At 37.2% G+C, this 12,182-nt stretch overlaps 1 protein-coding gene across 2 annotated transcripts in view; it reads left to right on the forward strand.

Moving 5' to 3' along the window:
* FER (FER tyrosine kinase) overlaps positions 1–12,182 on the forward strand; it is a 414,242-nt gene that overhangs the window by 64,548 nt on the left and 337,512 nt on the right. Inside the window, exon 4 of one of the 2 annotated variants that reach the window (XM_008056755.2) lies at positions 11,787–11,960. The exons of the other annotated variant lie outside the window; for it this stretch is intronic. Within the exon in view, the coding sequence (XP_008054946.1) occupies positions 11,787–11,960 (174 nt within the window). The remainder of the gene's footprint in view (positions 1–11,786; positions 11,961–12,182) is intronic. 2 annotated transcript variants of the gene reach the window in all.

Consider the following 12,182-nt stretch of genomic DNA (forward strand, 5'->3'; position numbering starts at 1 on the left):
ACTTTTTGGTATAATGACCTCAGAAAACTTAAATTACTACCTGTTTATGGACTCCTGATTTACTTCACCACACATCTGTTAGTTCAAAGGTAGAGGACAAGAAAGGATATGATGCACATTTCTAAAGGATACACACTTTCCCTCTGTGTTGTTCTCTCTTTTTCAAAAATTGAATGCATACTGGACTTTCTTTATATCATATATTGATCTTAGTATAACTGGTACTGTTTACTTCAGTTGGCTTTTTATGAGTAAAATAGGTATTTTAGGATTTATGGTAATTATTTTAGAAACTTAGGATACTTTAGTGTATGCAGCCAATCTCTCTTTTGGGGAGGGAGGTGAGGAAAATAAGATTTCTGTAAATCAAATCATTATTCTTCATTTTTTCCAATGAAGTAAGTGATGCATTTATTTCTAGGAACCATTTTTATTTTTGGCCACAAAATGATAGTGTCAAAAAAATCACAGTTAAAAATTCAGAAAATCTTTTGAAATGATACATTTCAGGTAAAATCAATATTTTTATAATATTAATATTTAATATACAAATCAGAATTCTGAAAAATGTTATAATATTTAAAACTGTCAAATCAGTAATTTGTTTCCATGGAGCATAGAAAAATATGTGCTCTCTGTGTCACTGTATTAATGTGGCCCTATTTTTAGTTATCCAGTGTGGTACAGTGTTGGTTAGAGAAGAAGTTGATGTTTGTTTCTTGATTGTCCTGCTTAGGGAGATTTGGGGGAGTGGGTCATTATTTTAGTTAGAAATCCTGTTATAGTGAGAGGCTGCTTTCATTTTTATATCCATAGCTTCTCACAGAACATGTCATATCAAGAATGACTCAATAATCTTGGCCTAGAAGGAGTTCTTCACTTTTTTTTTTGAGTTGGAGTCTCACTCTGTCACCCAGACTGGAGTACAGTGGCTGCTCCCGGCCACCGCAGCCTCAACCTGCTGGGCTCCGGCGATTCTTCTGCCTCAGTCTTCCGAGTAGCTGGAACTACAGGCGTGCGCTACCACGCCCGGCTAATTTTTTGATTTATTGTAGAGATGAAGTCTCGCCAAATTGCCCAGGCTGGTCTCGAACCCTTGGGCTCAGGCAATTCACTTACCTCAGCCTCCCGAAGCATGGGATTACAGGCTGAGCCACTGAGCCCGGCCGACTTCTTCACTTTAAATGTACTCATGCTATAAAGTTCGTGACCTAAAGGGAGCAGATAGTTTTTTTCTCTGACTCCTAGCTTCTAATTTAATGATAAAGTACTAAATACTGATTGACGATTACTATGTCATTTGTTATCAATTTAAAAAGAAAGTACTCTTATCCATTTAGTCTAGATAGTTATTATTGAAGCAGTTCTTAGATGTTAGGTCCTTTCGGTTACTATACTTTTATTTCCTCCAAACATCAGGTTGTATTGTGTCTAACACATTAAGAGGTAGATTTATGTTTGAACCTGAGCTCTTCCATTTATTAGCTATGTGACCTTGAACAGATTATTTAGCCTCTCTAATACCTACCTACCATTTTTCATCTTTAAGTTGATGATATTTACCTCGTAGTGTTGATAAAAGCAGTAAATAAGATAAAACTTGTGATAATATTAAAGAACAGTAGCAGAGGGTCCTTTAGACAAACAAGGTTAGCTTTATTAGGGGTGGGGTTGGAAAGTAACAGAGACCATCAACTCTACCTCTTGGTTCTTGTTGCATAGGATGGGAGAGAAGAAAACAGCATTTATTTGATAGAGTTTCAGAGGAAGGGGGTATCCTATATGAGTATAGCCTAGTTTATACTTTCTGGCAGCAAATGCAGAGTTTTAATTTTTTTTCCCCAGAAGTCCATTTGAGGAGTTTTAAAAAAGACTAGAAAGAGTAGTAGATAGAATAGTTGGTTGGGTTGAGGGAAGAAAGAGAGGACTTAATTTTTTTTAAAGATATGCTGAGCTGAAGGAGCCAATTAAGGAGAATTTGAAAATGCAGGAAATAAGGAATACAGAACAATTTCTCTAGGACACAGAAAGGAAATGGGATGTAGAGCAGGGTGGAGAGCAGTAATATCACACAGATGCTAAAGTCAAGGTAAGTATCTCCCAGGATTCTAATCATTATTTTCCTTAAAATTTCCAAATAGACCATCTCTGTTTTAACAAAGATCCACTAGAGCTGGATCAGCAAAGGAAGCTTCTCTGGATCTATAAAACTCAAAGAGTTTCTGAGGATGGCACTAAGGAAGGGAGTAGCTAAAGTAGAGAAAGATCACATGGTGCTGGAACTGAGCACTGAAAGGAACTGTGAAGGTCTTTAGTTCAACCTGTGATTTTTGGTAGGATAAACTACTGAGGCTAGGTGATTTTTTTCCTGAAAAACAAAGGTGATTCTGGCCGGTTATGTTTCTGGTAACTGTTCTTTATCAGAAGAGCAAGAAATGTGGCCTTTAAATCCAGAATAAACAAAAGTAATTGAGCACTGAGTCTAGGAAACTGGAGAAGTATAGGGAAAGAAAGATAATGTAATTTCTTTTCTGGCATGTTCTGTGTTTAGATAGTTAGATTTACTTTTTGAAGTAACAGTAGTGATATCCTGGTATTCTTGTGGCTCTGTTACTTCTGAGATTGGACAATAACTGAGCTAATATAGCCTAGCATATTTGGTACCAGTCTTCAGAAACCAAGTATTAAGTTTGATTATATTTATTTTTTAAACTATTTAATTATTTTCTGTCTACAGAGTATTTTTAGTTTTACTTGGATTCATTTTTATTTTTATGTTAGCATTTGCTAATTTAAGGATCTACAATACTTGAAATAACAGAGGCATGTAAGTTTCAAACTTTGCTCTGTTAGAAAAGCTTTAACCAAATAGAGAAAGTAAAATCCCGCTGACATTGAAGGACATACTTAACTCAGATAATCCATCTCCTGCTTTCATCAAGTAACCTTAGTCCTTTGGTTCTTTACAAAGCTTCACCAGATAAGAACATGCTTACAATTCTGGGGTTACTGAGATATAAGCTATGCAGGAAAGGAGACTAGTGAATTCCTACTGTATTTATGGGGAAAACAGTGTTAAATGCTGTTAGAAAATGAAGATATCCAGGAACTCATTATAATGAGTTATAAAATGAGCTACTTTGTCCTGTGGGTTTTTAGTTTTCATCAAATTTTGAAAACTTTCAGCCATTAGTTCTTGTTATTGATCTATTCAGAATTTCTGTTTCTTCATGATTCAGTCTTGGTAGGTTTATATGTGTCTACCAGAGTAGCTACAAGATAGCTGCCTTGTACTTTTCAGGCACTTAGCTCTGTCTTCTCAACTCAGGGATTCTACTGGGTTTACCCCAGTTTCTCAACGTTAGAGTGGTTTTATTAACTTTTTTTTTCATTCTCAACTTTTTTTTTTGTCATAGTCTCACTCCGTCACCTAGGCTGGAGTGCAGTGGCACGCTCACGGCCACCCCAATGTTGACCTGCTGTACTCCGGCGATCCTTCTGCCTCAGCCTTCCAAGTAGCTGGAATTGCAAGCGTGTGCTAACACACCCAGCTAATTATTTTAAAAAATATATTGTAGAGACAAAGTCTCACCCAGTTGCCCAGTCTGGTCTCCAACCCCTGGCTTAGGCAATCCTCTCGCCTTGGCCTCCCAGAGTTCTGGGATTACACCTGGCCCTCAATTCTTAGAAGTAATTTAGATAGCACCATAGTTTTCTGATTGATAAAAGTTTGAAACTACTCAATAGCAAAATGTTTGAGCTCTGCACTTTATTAAAGATATGTATATGTCATTGATAATTGGTTATGACAACATGTCCTTCATGGTTATTGTTCTCTTTTAATAGCCTACTTATAAAAGTTGGGATTCAGTCAGGAAAATAGAACCTACATCATGGAGTTCAATAGGCAAGATTTAATTTGGGAAAAATGTTTGAAAGTTTGGGAATAGCTAAAAGCAAATGAGAGAGAGACAGAGAGAGAGAACGAGCAGGTGCACATGCTAGAGCGAGCAAGCCTTCTTCTTAGTCTTCAGCCCTAAACTGGAAGCCAATTAGCAAGGGTGAGCACAGCTAAAAGGCTGGAATCTATCTGTGAGCAAACACTATCTTGGAGTGTCAATTTTGAAAATTTATATTTCACATTAAAAGAAGAAAAACTGGTCAGGCATGGTGACTCAAGCCTATAATCTCAGTACTTTGGGAGGCCGAGGCGAGAGGATTTCCTGAGTCCAAGGGTTGGAGACCAGCCTGGGTAACTGGGTGAGACCTCGTCTCCACAATATATAAAAAAAAAAATTAGCCGGGCATGGTAGCATGCACCTGTAGTTCTGGCTACTTGGAAGACAGGCGGAAGGATTGCCTGAGTCTAGCAGGTTGACGCTAGGGTGACCGTGAGTATACCACTGCACTCCAGCCTGGGCAACAGAGTGAGATGCTGACTCATAAAAAAGAGAAAAACCATCCATTTCCTCGATCATATTTTCCTTTCAGAGTTTTTGTAATTTATTATTAGTCTACTTTTTTTCTTATTTTTTAGACCTAATTTTTTTAAATTTTAAATTTTAAAAATGTGGGATACAATTCAGGGTTATATATACAAATGTTCATTATGCAGGCACCCTTGTTGATGAGGTGTACGCTCCTTCCCCTGGCAGTTTCCCACTACTGCCAATCCCTCTTTTGCCCTCCCCTGGCAGTTTCCCACTACTGCCAATCCCTTTCTTATAGTATTATGATAGTTGTTCAGGGTCTGCTTATGAGTGAGAACATGTGATACTCAGTTCTTTGTTTCTGTGATAGATCACTCATATTATAGCTTCTAAGTCCCTCCAAGTTGCTGCAAACGTCATAATTTTGTCCTTCTTTATGGCTGTGTAATATTCCATTGTGTTAATGTATCACATTTTTAAAATCCAGTCCTCTTTCTGTGGGCAGCATGTTTGGTTCCATATTTTTGCTATCGTGAATAATGCTGCAGTTAACATGTGTGTGCAGGAGTTTTTTTCATAGAGTGATTTGAATTTCTCCGGGTATATTCCAAGTAGGGGGATGGCGGTGTTATATGGGAAGTTGATTTTTAGATTTTTTGGGAATCGCCAGACTGTTTTCCACAGAGGTTGTACTAGTTTACACTCCCATCAACAGTGTAGAAGTGTTCCCTTTTCACCGCATCTTCTCCAGCATCTGTTGTTTTTTGAGTTATTGATGATGGCCATCCTGATTGGAATTAGGTGGTATCTCAGTGTGGTTTTCATTTGCATTTTTTGAAGACTGGTGAGGCTGAACATTTTCTCATGTATCTGATGGTTCCTCATATGTTTTCTTCTCCTGAGAAGTGTCTATTGATATCTTTTGCCCACTTTGTAATGGAGCTGTTTTTTTCTTTTCAGCACATTTGTGTTCCTTGTAGATCCTAGATGTTAGGCCTTTATCAGATACATAGTTGGCAAATGTGTTTTCCCAGCCTGTGGGCTTTCTCCTCACTCTCTTGATGGTTCCTTTGGCTTTGCAGATGCTTTTCAGTTTGATGAGATCCCATTTGTCTGTCTTATGGCCTGGGCATTTGGAGTTTTGATCAGTAATTAGTTGTCAGTTCCTATTTCCATAAGGGTTGCCTGCATTTTCTAATCTTCTTATAATTTGAGGTTTTACATTTAGGTCTTTGGTCCATTCAGAGTTGATTTTTGTGTATGGGGATAGGTAGGTGTCTTTTTATCTTCTACATGTGGTCAGCCAGAATTTTTCCCAGCACCATTTACTGAATAGTTTTTCCTCTCCCCAGTAGTTGATGGTGGAGGCTCTGTTGAAGATGAGTTGGTTGAGAAATTAAAGTTTTGCTTCTGGAATCTCTATCCTGTTCCATTGGTCTATATGCCTGTTCTTGTACCAATCCCAGGCTGTTTTGATTAGTATAGCTTTATAATAAAGCTTAAAGTCTGGCAGCTTGATACTTCCCTTTTTTTTTTTTTTTTGCTGAGGATTGTTTTGGCTATTCGTGGTCGTTTATGTTTCTATATGAATTCCTGTATTGTTGTTTCCAGGTCTGAGAAGAATTCTGCTGGTAATTTAATGGGTATTCCGTTAAATCTATAGATTACCTGGGATAGGATGGCCATCTTAACAATGTTGATTCTTCCAATCCATGAGCATGGAATGTTTTTTCATGTGTGTGTGCGATCTTTGATTTCTTTGAGCAGTGTTTTGTAGTTTTCATTGTAATGGTCTTTGACTTCTCTGGTTAGGAAGATGACAAGGTATTTCTCTATTTTTGTGGCTATTGTGAATGGGATTGTGCTTTTTATTTGTTTATTGTTGGTGTATAGGAATGTGACTGACTTTGACATATTTATTTTATACCCTGATACTTTGCCAAAGTCCTTTATCAGCGCAAGGAGGTTTTTCAAGATTGATGGACCCCTAACTAGACTGACCAAGAAAAAGAGAGAAAAAGCCCAAATAAGCACAATCAGAAATGCAAAAGATGAAGTTACAACTGACCCTGAAGAAATATAAAAGATTATCAGAGATTACTTTGTACACCCATATGGAAGCAAACTTGAAAACCTAAGTGAAATGGAGGACTTTCTTACATTACACAACCTCCCCAGGGTGAAACAAGAAGACCAATGACAGCCTAGGCAATTGCCTAATCATAAGAAAACTACCTACAGAAAAAAAAGGCCTGGACAAGATGGCTTTCCAGCAGAATTCTACAGAACATACAAGGAGGACCTAATACCAATCCTATTGAAAGTATTCCAGGCAGTTGAGAAAGATTGAACTCTCTCTCCAAATCATTTTATGAAGCTAACATAACATTGATATCAAAACTGGGTAAAGATCCAACAAAGAAAGAGAACTACAGGGCAGTATCTTTAATAAACATAGATGCTAAAATTCTCAGCAATATTCTAGCAAACCAGATCTAACAACATATCTCAAAAATCATCCGCTTTGATCAAGTAGGCTTCATCCCTGGGATGCAGGGCAGGTTCAACATCTGCAAGACCATAAATGTAATTAAATACATCAACAGATGTAAAGACCAAAAACCACATGATTATATCATTAGATGTGGAAAAAGCTTTTGACAAAATCCAGCACCTCTTCTTTATAAAAACCCTCGGACATCTAGACATAGATGGAACATACCTCAAATAGTAAGCGCCATCTATGAGAAACCCATAGCCAACATACTGCTAAACAGACAGAAATTGGAGCCATTTCCCATGAAAACCGGAACAAGACAAAGATGACCACTCTTACCTCTCCTGTTCAGCACAGTATTGGAAGTCCTAGCTAGAGCAATCAGACAAGAGAAGGAAATCAGGGGTATCCAAATAGGAAAAGAATTTAAGTCAACCCTCTTTGCGGTTAACTTTCTTTAAAAAGCACTTTTGATAATCCAGAAGGCTTATATGGTATGCTTTTTAAAAAACATTCACTTGTTTAACTTTTTAAATGTAAGAATTATAAACTCAAATCTCTACTCTTGATTTATAAACTTCAGAACTAAAGCTGTCTTCTGACTCTTCTATTTGAAAGGCTAAGAAGTGAACATACTTAATCTTCTTTCCATCAGTCTCTCCTTATTTTTGTTGATCTCCTCTGGAATTTTTGTCTAGTCTATTATTATTATTTTCACATTTTGTACTCTTCTTTCAATAGTTATGATATTTATATTGTTTTGCAAATTTTACAGATTTTTCCTAATTGAATTATTGTTCTTTGCCTGTGACTAAATTTTTCTAAAATTAAAACTCAGCTATGTTTACTTTTTCATATTTCTTAACCTTCAGCATCAGTGATCTATTTCTGGTAAAATCCATTTACAAGGAACACGATTAGGAAGTAGGTTTCTGTATAATAAAGCAATTTGAATGTCTGCAGATGGCCTACAATATTTTGTTTATTAAGTTACAAAGAATTATCTTCCACCAATTATCCTAAACAACAAATAATTTATCTATGCTTTGGTTATTGTTTTGCTATAACCAAAGAGCTATGTTTGCAAAGTGCTACACTAGTTTTATAACAAATTTTGAAATGCACCTTTACTTTTCGTTTGCTTCTTTTTATTTTCCTTTGAGTTGGAGTGTCACTCCGTCACCTAGGCTGGAGTGCAATGGAATGCTCATGGCCACCCCAGTGTCCACCTGCTGGGCTCCAGCAATCCTTCTGCCTCAGCCTTCCCAGTAGCTAGAACTACAGGCGTGTGCTACCATGCCTGGCTATTTTTTGATTTATTGAAGAGAGGAGGTCTCACCAAGTTGCCTGGGCTGGTCTTGAACCTGCTGGCTCAGGCAATCCATTTGCCTCGGCCTCCTAAAGTGCTGGGATTACAGGCTGAGCCACTGAGACCACCCATTTGCTTCTTTTTGAAGCATCTGTTAGCATTTGTACTCTTCTCTCCTTTAACAAATATTCCAGTCACTCATTTAATTTAAGTAATCACAAGCCAAACGTATTCTTGCTATTTTCTAGCATTCCTTTTCGGTCAGTGTTTCGTTTGCATTATGTACTGCTCTGATATTTCTGTTATCAGTTGAAGATAGATCTGTTGATTTTTCCTTCCCTATTATAATACTATCTAATTCCAGGTTTTTTTTTTTTTTAAAGGTTTTAAAACCCCTTTTCTGGCATATATTTAATTCATGGTTTTCCCCTCATCATTCCACCCACTCTTCCTCCCTCTTTTTCTCCCTTCCTTCCTCCTTTTGTTTTTTCAGTGAATATTACATATTGTAATATCTATTGTCTCAGTCATCATGGTAAAATATCTGAGATATTAAAGGGACATGGTCCTGCCTTCATGGAACTTCCATTCCAGTTGAGCAGACATTTAAAAAAAACAAAAAAACCCCCAACCACTATGTATACATGCAGATAAATAATTGTTTAAAGTGCCAAGAAAGAGAATAGCAGGGATTAGACATACATAAAATTTAGCTGATTACTAAAGGAAGAGATGGATTTTTGTCATGTGAAGGAGTGGAAGAGCTTCCAGGAACAGGAAAAAATCTTTTAGGAAGAGATTGGGTTTGATATGTTCAGAAAACTGAAGAAAAAACAATGCCTCTAGAATTTATTTATCTGGGTGGAAAATGGTAAAACATGAAATTCGAAGTACAGACAGGACAGATTAGAGACAGTATAGGTCTCAGAAAGGAGTTTGGATATTTCTTTAAATGAAAAGGAAAGCCAGTGTAGCATTTCAAGGAAAACAGTGGTCTTAATTTTTTCCTCCTGTTTTAAGGGGAACTAATTAGAAAGAAACATGAGAGTGTACCATTTGGGAGGTATTGTAATAATAGTCTAAGCCAGAGATGATCTTAACCTTCAAAAGGGTTGGTAGTGGAGACGGAGAGAAGTGGGTGAAGTTGTGGTTGACATTGGAGATTGAATCATTGCTAACTTGATGGATTGTTCATGGGAAAGGATGGCCTGAGCTTCAAAGGTGCAGGGCCTTTTGCAGGAAGACAGGGAATGTGTATTCGCAGCACTGGAGTATTGGGAGTGAGATAGAGCCAGGTTTTTGTGAAAGGTAAAAAAGTAAATGGAAAGTTCTTATAAGAACTGTGAGGAATTTTTAATTCATAGAGTACAAAATCCTGAGGGCACAGGATTTTGTAGATAGTTGCCTAGGTTGGATTAGGAGATATTGAGGGTAATATGAGGTTGACAGTTGGAGTATAACGTATCCTCTGAGGCCTTGGACTTCCTGCAGCGAATACAATGAGCAGGGCTATTATGTAGAAGGACAGTTTTACCTGTATGGTCTTTAATGCAGGCTTTCAAGATGGCTTCTTACCTAGGCTACAAGGACTTTTACATAGAATTCACAAAATGTATTGCTACAAAGCACTTAGAGAATATATTTTTTTTAAGGCAGAACAAGAACACTGACTCCTTCCACCTTATTTTGAGACTTAACATTATGCACATAGTGTAGAATGTTTTTCCAACATTGTATGTTTTGGAATGAAAATATGAGATGAAAAAGGCAAAGCTATATAAGTTATGGTCATTTAGATTTTCAAGAAAGGGCTGCATCCATTTTAAATTGATTTCTGGTGTGAAGAGCATGCTATTGGTTACATTTTAGAATTTCTTTCTTTTTTTTTTTTTTTGAGTTGGAGTCTGACTCTGTCGCCCAGACTGGAGTTCAGTGGTCACTCCCGGCCACCGCAGCCTAGACCTGCTAGGCTCCAGCGATCCTTCTGCCTCAGCCTTCCACGTATCTGGAACTACAGGTGTGCGCTATCACGCCTAGCTAATTTTTGATTTATTGTAGAGATGAGGTCTCGCCAACTTGCCCTGGCAGGTCTCGACCCACAGGCTCAGGTAATCCACTCACATCAGCCTCCCAAAGCGAGGGATTACAGGCTGAGCCTCTGAGCCCGGCTACATTTTAGAATTTAAAAGGAAATATGATGGGTTTATACTCCATATTTATCATGTTTCATGTTCATCATAGCATTTCACAACTAAAAATGACCCCTTTCCCTAAACAAATGTCCTTATAGGTTATTATGTTTTTTTAAAAAAAATATGTTTCAGTGTATCAAAAGCAAGATTACCAAGTCAGACCCTGGCAAGTATGAACTGTGACTAAGAGTTTTCTTTCTTTAGGCCACAAATTTGATTTAGATGCTTATGAAATTTTGATTTAGCATTACATTGGAATATTAATCAAAAGAGAATAATTCTGTTCATTCACAGATGAAAAGTAATAGAGTAGACAATTATTCTTGTCAATATCTGAAACCAAACTTTTTCCATTTTTTAATATCTTTAATATGTACCCCCTTTGATTATGATAGGTTCCAATAATTGTTTCTGAAGAGAATTTTGGAGACTTATAGTAAAGAAACTTTCTCTCTCTCTCTCTTTCTTTCTTTTTTTCTGGTATGGAAGTTAAGAAGTCTAACTAATGATAGATGATTTGTTCTTCTATCAGTCTCTATATGCCCACTTGTCCCAAGTCTACAATTATGTGTCTCTGTTATTGAGTGTTGTGCCCCTTAGCTATGATGTGCTGGAAAAACTATTGAGATCTAGTAATATTTGTTAAAGAAAGAAGTGAACTACCGATAGAAATCCAGAGATTACCAGTATTTAAGATGCAGGCAACAAAAGAAGAAGAGGTACCAAAGTTGAAAGGAAATTTTAGAAAAGGATGAAAAGCCAGGAGTGTTGGAAGATAAGCTAGGAAGCCATGCAAGCCCTAAAAGAAGACATTTCAGGAAGAAGTTAAGTGAGCAGGATTAGATGTCACAGAGAGGCAGGTTAAGATGAAGATGGAAAAATGTCTGTTGCATTTGACCATTAAAAATTGGTGATCCTGGACAACCTCTTCGGGTTCCCTCCCATTGTGGGAGCTTTTCTGTCCTCTTAATAAATCCTGTTTTCAAAAAAAAAAAATTGGTGACCCTATTGGGGCATTAGAATGGTGTGGACAGAACAGTATTTCAGGTTGTTGGAAAACAAATGAGAAGTGATAAAATGAAGACTACAGTGTGGACTCTCAAAGAGTCCCTTAACCATTTCCCTAGTATTCTGCATAGTGTCTGGTTATTGAATTTTGAAGCACTTATAGTTGAAATTGAAGATGTTAAATATGAACCATTCATAGCTCATTGCACAATTGCCCGAAACCTGCTGCTTTTATATTAATGTAATAATTTATGTAAAGCTAAATATTTAAAGTTTTTGAAAATTTGAAGCAGAGCAAAATGGAAACTTCTAATACAAATGCTAAGGTTTTCTTTTCTTTTCTTTTCAAGTCTTGGCTACTTATGATTCAGCAGACGGAACAGCTTAGTAAAATAATGAAGACACATGCAGAGGACTTAAACTCTGGACCCTTACACAGGCTCACCATGATGATCAAGGACAAGCAGCAGGTGAAGAAAAGTTATATAGGTGTTCATCAACAGATTGAGGCAGAGATGATCAAGGTTAGTCTTTTCTATGTTGAAAGTTTTTCTTTAATTTGTTCTTTAAATTCAATGAAATACTTTATCCTGTTTGACTTTAAAAATTGTTTACTCGGCCAGGCTCGGTGGCTCAGTCTCTAATCCTGCACCTTTGGGAGGCCGAGGTGAGTGGATTCCCTGAGACCACGGGTTCGAGACCTGCCTGGGCAACTTGGCAAGACTTCATCTCTACAATAAATCAAA

This window comes from Carlito syrichta, unplaced genomic scaffold (assembly GCF_000164805.1).
Source record: "Carlito syrichta isolate Samal-C Ts95f unplaced genomic scaffold, Tarsius_syrichta-2.0.1 Scaffold302457, whole genome shotgun sequence".
NCBI lineage: Eukaryota > Metazoa > Chordata > Mammalia > Primates > Tarsiidae > Carlito > Carlito syrichta.